Source organism: Microtus oregoni, unplaced genomic scaffold (assembly GCF_018167655.1).
Source record: "Microtus oregoni isolate MIOR12 unplaced genomic scaffold, Mior012 000050F_ref0000143, whole genome shotgun sequence".
Lineage (NCBI taxonomy): Eukaryota > Metazoa > Chordata > Mammalia > Rodentia > Cricetidae > Microtus > Microtus oregoni.
The window spans coordinates 5255415-5272624 of NW_024543256.1; the positions used below are offsets into that span (position 1 = coordinate 5255415).

General features: G+C 36.9%; 1 protein-coding gene across 1 annotated transcript in view; it reads left to right on the forward strand.

The window, feature by feature from the left end:
* The window catches only part of LOC121437087 (protein diaphanous homolog 2-like), a 441828-nt gene that overhangs the window by 286913 nt on the left and 137705 nt on the right, over positions 1-17210 (forward strand). Inside the window, 1 exon segment of the mRNA XM_041636931.1 lies at positions 5107-5202. Within this exon segment, the coding sequence (XP_041492865.1) occupies positions 5107-5202 (96 nt within the window).

Here is a 17210-nt window from a genome sequence, read left to right on the forward strand (position 1 = left end):
AATCCATGGTTATATTAACTTGAAAATTCTAAGTGAACTGTCAACTTTACGCAATTAAATCACAGACCAAATTTCACTGAAGTCCATTCAAAATAAAAGGTAATATCTTTCAAGTGACCATATTAGTTTCCATTTTGTTTGAGGAAGCAATGTAAATTGGTCCTATGATTATATTTGCAAAATTTAGATCTGTTCTGTTAAGGTTAGACATTTTATGAAAATCACGTTTAAAGTTAGCACGGAGCGAATGAAACTGTAATGGACTACATTTCTTCCCTTTGATAAGCAAAAGATGTCTGTAAAGAACTGTTCTTGCTGTTTCGGTTGCTGGTTTAGAAACTCAATGTGATATATATATATATATATATATATATATATTCTTAACAAAAGCAGTATCACCACAGGAGATGAGTTCCTGGTAGTTAGAGAAAAATCTTTGATAGTACAGTGGTTTGTGGCATAGATAAACATCGCATAACATGAATAGATAAGCAGTCATTCCATGACTTTGCATTTTAAGAGGGGTGAACACTGGAGAAAATATGTGTTAAAATGTCCCACAAGAAAGGAAGGAAATTATTATGAGAAATAGATTAGAAACATGCCATAACGTAGTATTTCAATAAATGTTGTCAGGTAGCATATAGCTAAATTAAACAAAAGGATTTATTTTTGCCATCTTTGTGTTTATATTCCACATTTTTAGTCTAATCAAAATATACCATTAAAAAAATTAATGTAACAATACCCATTAATAAAATTTTATGTTTTCATCTAATTTATGTAAGCCATAGATAGATACCATTTTGTATTCTGCTCTGTTCACTTGTTTACACCTCAAGTTTATACAGTCTTTATAATTACCATTTTCCCACAAGAATACAAAGCTCACCTGCATCATTACTCTCTCTTATTTGTTCTTTTTTTTTAATTTATTTATTTATTAAAGATTTCTGTCTCTTCCCCGCCACCGCCTCCCATTTCCCTCCCCCTCCCCAATCAAGTCCCCGTCCCTCTTCAGCCCAAAGAGCAATCAGGGTTCCCTGCACTGTGGGAAGTCCAAGGACCACCCACCTCCATCCAGGTCTAGTAAGGTGAGCATCCAAACTGCCTAGGCTCCCACAAAGCCAGTACGTGCAGTAGGATCAAAAACCCATTGCCATTGTTCTGGAGTGAAGGGATCATTTTTTTTTTTTTACTCTTTTATTGAGAAAAAGAAAAAAAAAGTTTCCGCCTCCTCCCAGCCTCCCATTTCCCTCCCCCTCCTCCCACCCTTCTTCCCCTCCCCCCCACTCCTCTCCCCCTCCCTCTCCAGTCCAAAGAGCCGTCAGGGTTCCCTGCCCTGTGGAAAGTCCAAGGTCCTCCCCCCTCCGTCCATGTCTAGGAAGGTGAACATCCAAACTGGCTAGGCTCCCACAAAGCCAGAACATGAAGTAGGATCAAAACCCCGTGCCATTGTCCTTGGCTTCTCTTCAGCCCTCATTGTTCGCCATATTCAGAGATTCCGGTTTTATCCCATGCTTTTTCAGTCACAGTCCAGCTGGCCTTGGTGAGCTCCCAATAGATCAGCTCCACTGTCTCAGTGGGTGGGTGCACCCCTCGTGGTCCTGACTTCCTTGCTCATGTTCTCCCCCCTTCTGTTCCTCATTGGGACCTTGGGAGCTCAGTCCAGTGCTCCAGTGTGGGTCTCTGTCTCTATCTCCATCCATCACCAGATGAAGGTTCTATGGTGATATGCAAGATATTCGTCAGTATTGTTATAGGATAGGGTCATTTCAGGTTCCCTATCCTCAGCTGCCCAAGGAACTAACTGGGGACATCGCCTTGGGCTCCTGGGAGCCACTCTAGGTTCAAGTCTCTTGCCAACCCTAAGGTGGCTCCCTTAACTAAGAATTGTGCTTCCGTGCTCCCCTATCCAACCTTCCTTTATCCCAATTATCCTTTTTCCCCAAGTTCCCCCCATCCTCCCCTTCTCCCTTTTCTCTCCCCATCTCCCCTTACCCCCATCCCACCCCACCCCCAAAATCCCATTTTTTTGCCCGGCAATTTTGTCTACTTCCCATAGCCAGGAGGATAACTATATGTTTTTCTTTGGGTTCACCTTCTTATTTAGCTTCTTTAGGATCACCAATTATAGATTCCGTGACCTTTATTTATGGCTAGAAACTAATTATGAGTAAGTACATCCCATGTTCATCTTTTTTGGGTCTGGGTTACCTCACTCAGGATAGTGTTTTCTATTTCCATCCATTTGCATGCAAAATTCGAGAAGTCATTGCTTTTTACCGCAGCGTAGTACTCTAATGAGTATGTTGTTCTTTAGCTGTGAAGATTTCTTCTCCGTCTTTATACGTCTCCTTTTCCTGACTTCTGGTTAAATGCTGCAGTCCAGAGGCTAAGAAGGACACTGGGTGTATAGAAGTGCTTTCTGCGAAAGTGAAAGCAAGCAGACCTGAGTTTGAATACCCAGAACTCATATCAAAGCATTCCACAGTAAATTAAGAGTCTCTAATCCTAGCACTTCTATGCTGCGATGGGAAGCGAAGATGGTAGGCAAATCCCCCAAAGCTCTAGTGACAGCAAGCCTCTTGTCAAATAGGGTCAAGGGAAACATGCACAACAACAAAGAGAATTTGTCTGCAATAAGTTGTAAAGTGAAGCCTGACACTTAAGGTCCTGTTCTGGCTTGCATATGTATGCTGTGGCATCCACACACTCACCCTTCCACATACACAGAGTGGGGAACATTCTTGGAGCTCTTCACATAGGTCCTCAGATTATGTTAAACCTATTTATTCCTGATTATCCAGACTCCTTTCCTGCTTAACTTTCTCTTTCCCCAGTGAAGTCTTAGTGATTCTATTGATAATTTCCAAATACATGGCCTCTCCATTCCTTCTTCTCCTGTTTTTTGTTACTTAGATAAATGGGGTATGTTCTTAGACATTTTTCTGCCTCCTTTTGTGCAATGATGCGATTTGACAAGCCTCTAGAAAACACAAGCTTGATCATGTAACATGGATTCCTATTGCCTTTATTCATACTGCCCAATATAGTGGCCACAGATCACATGTGCTTGAATTCCAGCTAATCAAATTAAAGTGTACAAAAGGAAATATTCACTAGATTTCTAAGTCTTGGCCTGATAAAAAGTATATCAAGTATATCATTATTTTAAATATATTATCTTTAATATGAATGATTTGGGTTCATATTTAGGTTCCTTTATATACCATCTGTGCGATGTCTTAGTTTTCTTATTCCCATCTGAAAAGGCATAAGGAATTTAAAGCATCTAATACTTAATTTATTATCCTAGTCACATTTCATCCATATTGAGCTATTTAACTACTTTGTTCCTCTTTTCTTTCTTTTGGCAATATTGAGTGATGATCCAAATATTTCATCGATCTTAATGTTTAAAAACACAGCCCTCTTTCTCTAATCACAGGGAATACTCCTTCCACTACATTTTCATCAGATACTGCTTTTGAGAACCTCTGTGTCTCCTTTCCATTTTTACTCAATATCCTGTCCTAGGTAGCTTATTTTAAAAGGATAAATAATTATAACATTGAAGAAATTTCCACTCAAATGAAGAGCGTAGTGCTTCTAGCTTGTTCTTATCCTATTAGAGAAATTTTCCTGTAATATAATTCTGCCTACTTGAGGCACAGTAGGATTTTGGTTTAACCTTAGACTGGAATGGGAGATATTTTCTCACTCACTATCCATTCTTGTCTTATCCTTCCTACCTACAAATGTCCCATATTCCAGACCCATACAGCTAGCTCAAAGGGTCCACCTAGTGAGGGTTCTTTCCAAGAGTTAGGCAATTTTACATAGAAAGTTTAGGTCCCTGTAACATTCCTGTCAACTGACACTTTATTATAAATATCGTTATGGATATCTATTATGAATACTGTTATGGATATCAGCCTGTGCTTGATGGCCACAGTTGTCAAAGGTAAGAGTAAAGTGTAATGTCATAAATATTTCTGTTATGGAATTCTGTTGTAATAGGAGCGGTGGGCTGCGTCCCCGGCACCCGGCCGCCTGCACAGCTAGCTTTACCCGAAATAATTACACGGAAACGGTATTCTTTTAAACACCGCTTGGCCCATTACATCTAGCCTTTTCTAGGCTAGCTCTCGCACCTGGACTAGCCCATTTCTAATATCCGTGTAGCTCACGAGCTGGCTTACCAGGAATGATCTTAACCTGTGTCTGCCTGGAGAGGGAGAATCATGGCGACTCTCTGACTCAGTTTCTTTCTCTCAACCTTCCGTTCTGTTTACTCCTCCCACCTATGTTTTAACCTGTGAGGGCCAAGCGGTTTTTTTTATTGCTTAACCAATGAAATCAACAGATTGATATATGACACTCCCACATCAGAATTCCATGAGCATCCTTTGAGTACTCTCCATCCTCATTTCTAATAGCTCTTTCCCAGAAGAAAAGCCTTGAGGAACACACCAGCATTCTAAAAAGCAAATGAGACTTTTTGGCTGATGTTTCTCAATATAAAATGTGGCCTTTCAGATGATGTGGTCACCTTTTCTTTATAGAATGTCAGCATTTCAAAACGAGTAAAGGATATGGACTGGGTAAGAATTGAATGCAAATGTGTTTTGCAAATAGTGCCTTTTGAGATAATTGTAGATGATGGTTGAATGCTGAAGGTATTAATACAATCAGTATTTAACCTTGTGTACCTCCGCTTCATCAAATCACGCCCTGAACATTGATTGCATTAAGCCAGGTCAGTGGTTCTTGCTTAGGAATATCTTAGAAGAATCTTAACAGGAAGGCTGCAGTAGCTGATCAGCTACTATTTATTTGCATACTGAGTGTGTCATCAATAATACAAAAGACGAGGTCTTTAAGTTGAAAGAACAGTAGGATTGGCATGAATTTTGCTTAATGGTGCGTAATAAGCAAAGTAGTCTATGATGCCAGAAATTGACAGGACCCATTATGTTAAAACAGATATATGTCTTTAATTTAAGGGGATTATGTAAATCTGACAGGAGTTTTTCCCCTTTATTTTCCTATAGTTTAACTTTAATTGCCATAAGATTAATTCTGATTTCTCTCGTCCTCCAGAGGGTGATGAGACCGGAGTGATGGATAATCTTCTGGAAGCCCTACAGTCAGGTGCAGCATTCAGAGACCGCAGAAAGAGAATTCCAAGGAATCCAGGTAAGACCATTCTAGCTGCCGTAGTCTGGTAAATGTGAATGTTCTACACCAGGTCCCTCTTTCAAAAAAGGAAGAGTAAAGTTTCTCAGCTGATCTCAGTTGATATGTGGAATCTGTGTACGCCCCTAGTGTAATAAGTTTGAAAGTTTTAACCCTGTAAATGTACTGTAAAATAATCATGTGTTTTGAAAGCCTCAGAAATAAGGAATCCCACTGTGTTTAATATTAAATATTTTAATTGTTGTTTTATGAGCATGAGGCTTGGGTAGAAGATGATTAAAAACATAAATGTAATTAGCTTGTTTCTACAGTTCATTTTTAGTTTTCACTATAATGTATGGCCCATTATCATTGTTAATAATGGAAGACTCACCATGATCCTCAAAAATCACCAAGTAATGGAATAATTGTCTTTTGTTGGTGGTGTTTTTTGTTTTTTTTTCCTTTTGTATTTCATTAGCAACAGATAAAGTTATACCATAAAAGGTGGTCTCATTGGGGAAATACATACATGAAGCAAGACAAGTGGAACTAGACACTCATGTTTCTCTGTTCAGATAGTGTGGGTGGGGTAAATAGTAACTCTTCTCAGGATAATCCAGATTAGTTTGTCTGACCACATTCTCCAAGATGATCAATTCCTCATATATTCCCTTCATATCTGTCTTGATCTAAAAAAAAGAAAGGTAGGCATATTAATTTTGTTTCCCCTTTGTGAGCTATAAAGCTATTTGGACAAATAATGAAAAAATAAAAATTAATACTAAATATAGAAATGCTACTTAATTAAATTGGTATAATTGACTAAACTAGCCTATACACCCCCCAGAATATTCTGTACTTGAATTTAAAGTTATTGTATATAAATGGAATAGAAATTGGTAGCCACTGAAACTCAACAAATTGAGAGAAGGAGTGGTAGTTAATGCTGAGTTGTTCATAAAAGCTTTGGGCAATAGTGAGAAAAATAGCTGAAGCCTATTAAGTTATATTCATTTTTTTTCCTATTTGAAAAAAGTTCTTGTTTGGGTAATGGTTAATGTTCCATGTTTACACTTCATGGAAGGCTTATAGAGATAGCTTCAAGTGAAGGTTTGATTGAGAGGAGAAAAGTATTTTGATTGGAATGTCATACTGCTTTATGTATATAAAGTCATTAAAGATGTCCTCTAATTGTTTTGTCAAACTTGACAAAAGCCTTTTTCAAAAATCTATTTATATGTTCATAATAAAATTTATACATCACACTGAGACAATGGGGATGTTCTATCGGGAACTCACCAAGGCCAGCTGGCCTGGGTCTGAAAAAGCCCGGGATAAAACTGGACTCGCTGAACATAGCGGACAATGAGGACTACTGAGAACTCAAGAACAATGGCAATGGGTTTTTGATCCTACTGCACATACTGGCTTTGTGGGAGCCTAGGCAGTTTGGATGCTCACCTTACTAGACCTGGATGGAGGTGGGCGGTCCTTGGACTTCCCACAGGTCAGGGAACCCTGATTGCTCTTTGGGCTGACGAGGGAGGGGGACTTGATTGGGGGATGGGGAGGGAAATGGGAGGCGGTAGCGGGGAAGAGACGGAAATCTCTAAATAATAAATAAATTAAAAAAATTATACATCATATTATATGACCAAAGGCTAAAAGAAATGCCTACTGACATATAGAAAGCAGTCCTTCCACCGTGTTCTTCCATTTCTCTGTGTCTCCCTGCTCTCAGAGGTTTCTTCCATCCATTAAGAGTAGCACTAGCAAACTGAAATAATTTTTTTAATCAATATATTTCTCTGCTAAGAAACTTAATAAAGTTTCTAAATTAAAGCATGTTATTCTAGACCATCAAAAAGGTGTCATTATCTTCTAGTATTTTCTAAGCCTACTCATTTGCTAAAAGTCTCATACCTCATACTGATCCCAGAGAGCCTATATGAGACATTATTCATGCATTCATTGGGTTTTCTGGATGTTTCATTCCCAAGGGACTACAGTGTTGTCAACTATGAAACACCAGGAATATCCTCACTAACACTGTAAATATATTAATTTCAAGCAATCTAAATTGTGATGTCCTTTGTTTTATAGCTAGATTGCCCATAAAAGCAAATGAAGTTAAAAAAAGTAGTCAATTTAGCTCTCTGGTATTCATTTCTACAAGCAACAGCCAAAGCAGATATCCTTAGTTAAAAGCTAGAGGGGTTTTGGAGCGAAAATTAATCATAAGCCAACAACACCCCCCCCCCAAAAAAAAGAAAAGAAAGAGAGAGAGAAAGAAAGAAAGGAAGGAAGGAAGGAAGGAAGGAAGGAAGGAAACTTCCTATCTCTCCTGGAAGCAGAGCTAGAAACTTCTGCAGGTTTCTTAGTTACATGTTTTGGTTCCATTCCATTATCACTTTTGTTTGATATTCTCAAATATTCCTCCATTCTACACTGGTCTTAGCCCTTTAGCGTAACTGCCACGTCAATAGGATAAGATAAAAGCAAAAAAGCAAAACTATGAAGAATACTAATTGCCTAAGGAAAGAAAAGTTTGAAAAGACAGCCCAGCCCCCAAGATAGCCGCCTCAAAATAGAGCCAACTGACCAGAAGCAGTGAAAATGTATCATTCTGCCATTCTGCTTGTTATCTTCACTATCACCACCCCTTACAGAAGGAATTACTAAATGCAAACCAGAGCTCTCCCACTGACGTTTTCAATGCACAATTGTTTTCAATCTCATGATTAAACAAGTGAGGTACTAGAAAATCGAAGTGTTGCTAAATTATATTACTTGCTTCAATTACCAGTCTTTTCCATGGAACCTGTTATCGGTCACACAGAGAGACACACAAAGACTATCATAGGCAAGTAAGAAGGCATTCCCAACTATTGCCTCTGGTCCAGTCAACTGAGTGTACCTGAGTATGTCATTTTTGTTTGGAACACTGTTCTAGTTTGCTTCTGATTGCTGTGATAAAACACCATGATCAAAAGCAACTTGGGAAGGAGGAGTTTTATTTTATTTTAAATGTTACAGTAAATCACCAAGGGATGCCAAAACAGGAACTCAAGGCAGGAACTGGGATCCTGGCCAGGTGTGCCACCTCCTGCAGTGGCCTGAACACTCATATCAATTAGAAATTAAGGAAATATCCCACAAACATAATCACAGACCAATTTGACAATGTGGCATTCTCCCAATTGTGACTCTGTCAAATAATATTGACCTGTGTCAAGTTGATAGCAGAAGTACTATGGGATATTTTATGGTAGATTCTCATAACACAAATGTTACTAAAAATATCAATAAATAGTATGATGGAAGCTCCAACAAGTCAGAATACACAAAGGCAACAGATAACTACTTGGATTGTACTGATTCCTACTGCCTGAATAGTAACCCATATTGTAGGCTTTGCTGATTTAAACTCAGGTTAGGAAATGAGCCCTAAATATTCATTAATTTGTTGTACATCTGTTCCATGAAAAGTACTGTGCCAGACATGATGGGAGATGCAGAAATAATTAAGATAAGATTCCCTTAGTTATAAAACCCTTGTATCTTCTATGAAAGATAAAAAGCACAGAAAGACTACAGAATAATGCAAAAAGGATTAGGTATTAAACAAGAGGTATTAATAACATACTATCTGGGGGATGGAGAGATGGCGCAGCGCTTAGAACATTGACTGCCCTCCAGCGGTCCTGCATTCAATTCCCAGAAACCACACGGTGGCTCACAACCATCTATAGTGGGATCTAATGCCCTCTTCTGCCCTAAAGTTGTACATGCAGATAGAGAACTCATATTCTTAAAATAAATAAATAAATCTTTAAAATAGTATACCACGTGAATTTAGAGGAAGAAGATAGTACGGCTTCTTAGATATATCAGAAAAATAATCATAGAAGAAAAATATTGACAAATGAGTAGGTGTTGTGCCAGTGGAAGTTGGAGGTGAGGGTCGTGGCTGCAGTAAATGAAATGTCATAAAGAAAAGCATGGAAACAAGAAACAGCAAAGCCTTTTTCACAACAGCAAACAATGTAGTATAGAAACCAGAAGGGATATAAAAAGCATAAAAATATGGAGAAACTCTGAAAAGTAAGTTAGTGCCACATTATAAGCAGCTGGAATCAGAGATTAATGTATTAACATGAAATTCTTTAGACAGTGGAAATGTAAAGTTTTTAAGCAATCAGAACATGATCAGTGGGATGCATCGGCACATGTAAATTACATGAGACTATCACATACATACAAGGAAGAAAGAGAGACTTGTCTTTAAGAGCTTTGTACTGCCTTCTTCTTAAAGGATGTCCTCCCTCAGAATCTGAGCAGATGGCTCAGTAAAGTGCTTAGCATGCAAGTTGAGGATTTGACTTCGGATTCCCAATACCCAAGGAAAAGCTGGGTGCAGTGACTTGTACTTGTAAACATGTAGCTGGAGATATGGAGACAGGAGGATCTCAGAGATCTGCTGGGCACCTTATCAGGGGCATGCGAGCTGACACGTTGTGGCAGGGTATCTTCAGTCAAGCCTGATAAGTTGAGTTCCGTCCTTAGGCCTGCATGAAGGAAGGAAACAAATGATGTCTACAGTTGTCCTTTGACATCCACACTTGTGCTGCAGCATTCATGCAAACCTCCACACAATAACACACAAAATAAATAAGTAAAATATTGAAGAATTCTTTAAATAAAAAAGGAAAGAGACACCCTGTTGGGGGGAAGGGGGATATACTCAATATTGACCTCTGACCTCCACATGTGTGTGTATGCACCCACACAAACATGCACCCACACAAATAAAATAAATACTTAAGAATATTTTTCAGTATTATAACAGAATTATGAGCAAATATTAAAAGTATAAGAACAGATAATATGACTTCAACTGTAAAGTTTCACAAATGCCACCTTAGTACCATATACATGTTTAGGTACTGTACTTGTAAAGCCAAATGGGATACTTGCCTTGACTAGCCCACATACCTTTTATCAAAACAAGACTGTAGTCCTTTATAATGGAGATAAGAATAGTGTATCTGTGTGACAAAGAAGTTAGAGAAATTTCCTTCAACCTCTGTCATTTCTCCTTTGTGTCCCTAGAATATGGCACCAGGTTTAGTGCATAGAAGAACCATCTTGTTTTTTTCTTAACTTATACTTAATTAAGTATATATATATCAATTAAAAATTTGCTTAATCTTTTCTTGACCCTCTTTGTTACTTCATTTTTTATAACACTTAATTTTAGTGTGTTTGCAATTCAATTTGGAGATAATTACCCATCAGCATTCCTGATTTTTCCTAATAAGGTCAAGCATAAGCTTTTGAGGAAAAAGAAGAATGTAGAGCAAGACATAACATAAATGAAAAACATACTTAAAATAAAATAACAACTCCACATGGGTTTTTACTATTAAATAGCAAGAGAAATCTAGACCTGGCTTCTCTGCTTCAGCCAAACCAACAGCTTCTTCCCTTGTCTATTGTAAATAAACATAAGTAGGCATTTCTGCAATAGGTAGGTATCTACTATAGCTCCTTTTGTTATGACTAGATTTAAATATATAATTTTGACATTAATAATACTCATAAGAGAAAATTGTGAGGAAATAAAACCAAGGAACAGTGTAAATATATTTTGGCTTCAGAAGAGCATAGAGCAACCAAGAAAATTGCATTTGAAACAATAAGAAATTCAGGAGATACTCTTAGTTTTTATATATCAGCAGATAACGGTATAAATGAGAAGCTATAATTTACCATTTGGGAATATATAGGGGGAGTAAGTGACAGTGTTATATATAGCATACGAAGAAACCAACTCTGTTAGAGAAAAACTACTTCTAAAGAAAGCTCACATTTTTCCCATCCTCTCTGCTTTATATACATACATGTTTTACTGGTTCTGCCTCCTTCTATGCACTCAGCACTTCAGCTGTGGAAAGGGGTCTCAGAAGTATTTCCTGAAGTTTTCAGGAGCCACTTCATAAACAAAAAGTTGCATGCAGTACTCTTTCCCTTGTAACATGCGTATCCCATGCCTGCTGCTTGCTATAGCAGCTGGGATACTTATACATGGCCCTCATGGTGTCAAAGCTTCATGGTCATTATGGATGAAGTGAGGGCAGGATACCCCTCTCTTTTGTAATTGTACTTCACTGTTGTGCCTAGTAGCACTGTTTATACCATAGAGAATTTAGGAGGAACAACATTCTGTTTGATTCACAGCCCTTCTCTTCAGATGTGACCCCGATAGGCAAGTTCCAAAGACAAACCTGTGACATATATTATGTAGCACTTGGTAGCACCCTTATTTCCTGATAACAAAACTCTTAGGAATGTTGTTTTCATGCTTTAGTATTCCTAGGTCAAGACTGTTATTCATTCTGAACTCTTTCTCACTCACAATGACCCCTCTCCCATGAAGTTCATTGTTCTCTATTTTATAAATGGTAGAATATTACATTAGCCTAAGAACCCTATTTAGTGTGTAGCATACTATGATCTTGTGCTTTACATTAAAATTCTGATAAATAAAAGTAAAATAATTGTACTATCTAGTTTTATGTCAACTTGACACAAGCTAGAGTCATCAGAGAGGAAGGAGTTTCAGTTGCGTAAATGATTCCATGAGATCTAGCTATAAGGCATTTTCTCTGAGAACCAGCTGTAAGGTATTTTCTTAATTAATGACCAATGGGAAAGGGACCAACCCATAGTAGGTGGTGCCATCCCTGGGCTGGTAGTTCTGAGTTCTATAAGAAAGCAGGCTGTGCAAGCCATGTGAGCAAGCCAGTAAGCATCACTCCTCCATGGCCTCAGCATCAGCTCCTGCCTCCAGGTTCTTGCCCTGTTTGAATTCCTGTCCATCCTTCAATGATGAATAGCAATGTGGAAGTATAAACTGAATAAATTCATTCCTCCCCAACTTGCTTTTAGGTCATGGTGTTTCATTGCAGTAATAGAAACCCAGAATAAGACAACAACCACCAAGGAAACAAAAGTATAGCATTCATCCAAGTAGTATTTAGTAATCAGTTACTAGGAACCAGCCAGTAGTGTTAAGCTCTTAGAGTACATACCACAAGATGGAGACTAGCCTGTGGAGACATTTCAGTTTTCAATCATAGCACTGAGTTTGAAAGCACCCAAAACAATAGTAATACCCCAATAATTTTTTATAAAAGGATTTAACCTTTTATAAAAAAAATATTGGTAACCTTAAACCTTAAAAATTATTTAAAGCATGTGTTGAAGGGGCATGGCAAGGATGGGGTGGGGTTTTGAGACAGAATAGATTGCAAACTGCAGTAAGTTCCAAAATGCTATTAAGTCCAAGTACTTAAGATTTATTTTTTGGCACTCCATATAAATCCTAAGATGAAATATATACTTATATTCATTTTATAATATTTGCTTTTCTTAGTTTCATTTTATTTTATTTCTCAATGAAAACTATATGTTACCTTTGGTACACACATATATTGAATAATAGATTTAGGTTTGCATTTATGATGCTAGAAATAGAGCATTACTGTGTGGTCTATTTTGATCATTCTTTGACCACTATTTTTTTTTTTTTTTGGTTTTTTCGAGACAAGGTTTCTCTGTGGTTTTGGAGCCTGTCCGGGAACTAGCTCTGTAGACTAGGCTGGTCTCGAACTCACAGAGATCCGCCTGCCTCTGCCTCCCGAGTGCTGGGATTACAGGCGTGTGCCACCACCGCCCGGCCTCTTTGACCACTATTGAACAAGTTGAGCACAGATCATTTCTGCCTGGTTTATATGCAGAACTGTTCTAAGCAAGCACTAATGATGGTCTCTACAGAAATTTCAATCACTTTTGGCTTGTCTATTCTAATGCAATGCGATCTTCTATGCTGCACATTTCTTCATTGTTGATCCCTGTAAGACAGTAGGAGATAAGCTCCATGCAACATAATTTTCATGAGACTATGAATATAGCAGTTATTCTTTAGATACTCAAGTATGGGAGAAAATAGGACAAACAATTATTATACAGCAATAAATTCTTCTTTGTAGCTTTACATACATATCAACAATTCACAGTCAGGCTAACATTGAGAAGCTAAATTCACAAGACCACACGCATATTTACATACCTTTCATTTGGGAATAAATAGTTGGATATATGTGAAATCAGTCTAGTATAAGCAGTTGTAAATGCTGACACTGACAAAATGTTCATCAGACTGAGCACCTAAAACTTCTAGAAAACCAAATGCTTAAAAAAATATTCTAAAATCAGTGGCCCTTATTATGGGCTCATTTTCATCTGGTTTGGTTTTGTTTGTTCTGTTTTGTTTTGTTTGGCACAGGGTCTCCCTGTGTCACAACTCCTTAACTTGATGTTTAAACTTCTGTAATGCTAGGAATACTGTCCTGTGTCTCCGTGCACAGATGAGGAAAGCTTTTAAGGTTATAACCCGTCTCAACTTTCTTTAAAATAGCGATGATGTTATATGTTAAAAATTGCTACAAGGAGGATAGTCATATTTTGCTTTAAAAGATGGAAATTTGCTTTTAGCCTGTAGTGGTGAACTCATTGTGGTATATGCTGTTGAGAACTGCTTGTTGAATCCTTAACAATAATAAAAAAATGCTGAACCCACCAGAATGTCTCTTTGATATACCTAAAACTGTTTCTGGAGTTTGAAATTTAGGCATGAAGGAAATAGAAATATGAATCTGAAGCACTATGAATGGAATTCGATGAAAGCAGGGTTTATTTTAAGGGGGAACTTGAATGTCTCCTCTGTGGGGTAGCTTCATATGACCTTTCTATTCATTAATGTTTAATCTCAACAAGTGAAGAAAAGCAGTGACGCTCTATTTTTTAAAGCTAAATCTAACTCTATGCCATTACTCATATCCATTGTGCTTAAATTTGACTTTCACCTGATTGTTATCCTCAAATCACAGTTTGTTCCACAAAATTACTAAACATCATCGAAAGAAACAAATTAAAACTAGAATGACAGTTACACTCTTTTGTTTCAGCTTTACTATCTTCTCATCATTTTTTGTCAGTCTGCTCTCTAAGACCAATAAGTAAACTGTAGAAGTAGTGAGCCTTTAGAGGTGACATTAAGAAATTAATTCTGTTTTCCGCATTATCACTAAATTACTCAGGAGAACAGCCCTTTCTGAAGTTTCAGGAGGTTTAATCTGGTGTCTAGGCGCATTCTAAGGATTTAAAGTGTTTGTTTAAAGGCCTTCTGGAATATAAGATGGTATTTTCCCTTTCCACTTGAGAAGATATTAAGTTGAGATTTCATATTTAGTGGCCTAGTCTGATGTTTGTCTAGTGTAGACGTGGTACACTGTAGGTAAGCAGTATAGTACTCTCTGGGAAGAGAACGAGGAACTTTTTTCATACATAATTTACAACTCTGCAGTGCTGTCAGGGAGGCAAGGTATATTCTGGACACAAAGAAATGAAAAACTGAAACAAAACAAAGCATAAGGTTTTCACAGTTGTTAGAAAAGCTAATATTACCATGCATTAATTTCTTCTGTATTGAAAAATTATAATGAATACTTGCTCTTTAGTAGACTTTATAACTATTAATCAAAAGTAAACATTTACTTTGGTTCCTAATCAAGTGATTGATAAATTATCATCAAATATGTGGAACTAGCCTATATTAAGCAGTATGATTCTATATGAATAATCCAGTATTGATTTTACATATGTTTCAGACAACATGTAAATTGTGTATATCTTTAATATTTGAAGTGATATGGTCATAAAAATGATGGCACTTCATAGATAATATTTTATGTGTAGCTTGTTCAGCATAGCAACAGATGGTTAGGGTCAAACATGAACATTATTGAGCTTTTCTAAGAAGAAAAAGACTTAAAAACTACTGTAAATGTATAGATTCTCATTTTTTGTGTGCAAATTTCAATTACATTTTTTCACTTTTTTTATGTGCATTGGTGTTTTGACTATATGCCTGTGTGAGAGTGGAAGATTCCCTGGAACTGAAGTTACAGACTGTTTGAGCTACCATGTGGGTGCTGGAAATTGAACCTGGGACCTTTGGAAGAGCAGCTAGTGCTCTTAACTGCTGAGCCATCTCTCCAACCCCTTAAATTTGCTCTTATTCACTAATAGCAAACACTAAGAGCCATAATTTAATTAATGGTCCTAAGAGCTTTAACAGGGAAGACCCAGGAGATGCCCATACTTAGTGATGGAATGTAACAGATTATTAAATAATGGGCCAAAACAAAAAATAAATTTAAAAATGCAATTCCAACATAGTGAGATTTTAGGAAGCTATTAGAAATAATAAATTATTGAATTCAAGTGGGATATGGTCCAAGGAGGACACATGAAAAGACTAATGTTCCCATCTGGCAATTTGAATATTTTTCCAGTTGTCATAAATAGTATTGATCAATTTGCATGTCTTATTTAGAATGGAAACTTCCTAGTAGAGAAAGATGCAAGGTACAGAACAGTGTTATGGTCAGGTTGATTGCTCTCTGCAAAGACTTGTGTACTTTGCATTATTCTTATGCTTACGTATTCAATACTTTATGCTTCCTGTGCTTTGCACTCTTGGGCCCTTGCACACTTGCCCTCTTTGCAGATGCTGCAGTAGAACAGTTTTCATGCTTTCTCTTTCATAAAGCTATTCCTCGTTTCCATTTTCTCAATCTGATATTCTACAAAATGACCGTGAACTTAAAAAAGAAAAAGAAAAATCAGGGGAATCTAGTTATGTCAGCATTATTTGCTCTTTGGAGCCAATTTTATTTCTCTTAAGTTTTCCCATTCTGTCCTTTAGAAGAGAGGTGAGAATGGCAATATATAATGTTTAAAATAAATCTCTTACTCCCTGCAAAATTATCCTGATTTGGATGGCAGGAAGTAGTCAATGATGTTTGAAAGAAATAGAGAAATATTCCTGGACAGAATTCTTGGCCCCTGGCCATTTTCATATTTTAACCATATTGCCAATGCAAATGCTTGTGAAAGTAAGGAATCTTGTAAATACTCATACCTTTGTACTATTATATCCATGATTAATATAGAAAATTATAGAATAGCTGCATATTTTATTATCTTAAAAATCACACACACACACACACACACCCCACTCTCAAAAGTTTAGTGTCTGTTCAAAGTACACATTCATTTATAGGTTGGCAAATATTCATGTATTCAGTGAAAAGGAAGAAGTTCTAGATTTCAATGAGCAAGTGGGTAGATTTATTATTTTACTTTAGTCCCTCACAAGTCATTCAAATAAAATAGTAATTCCTACTGGGACAGGTCATAATTAAGTTCTGTTCTAAGGAGAAGTCTTTATTACTAGATATATATATAACACAATTTGTAAAAAAAAAAATTAAACCCCTTATAAGATAATTAATATGCTCAGATTTTTCTGATTATTTGAAAAACATAGCACTTTTTATTTCTTCTTCTCCTCCTCCTTTTTCTTGTTGTAAAGGCTAATTTTAGTTATAGTGAGACTCTGCAGTTTGTATTATCTGTTTACTTAAGCCAGTATGGTGCTGCAAAAGTACTGTCTTTAATTGTGATTATATTAAATGAAATTATGTAAGAAATATTTTTATAATGTAAGACTTCAGTTTATTACTTCACTTCTGTTCTATGCAATTAACAGCTTGTGTCTCCCAACTTGATCAGATTATAAAAGTTAATTGTGACTTTTAAAAAGATTTTAAACAGAAAAGAAGTTCATTTTTTTGTGTGGCGTTCTCAGCCTTCTTTTCTGGGACTTATAATTTGTGATATGTGTCCTGGCATAATTGCAGGTAAAGGGTAGTATTTGGGTAAAATTCATCACGGGGTACCACTTCCTAAGTATCGAGAGCTGCTTTTGTACCAATTAGCTGTGACCTTTTCTTCTAGCCTTGGGGTAAGAGATTATTAGAGGCAACCATTTCTGAATTATTTTCTTTCTAATATTAGTTTAAGCAAATTTTCTCAGAGAGCTCCTCTTTTTCTTT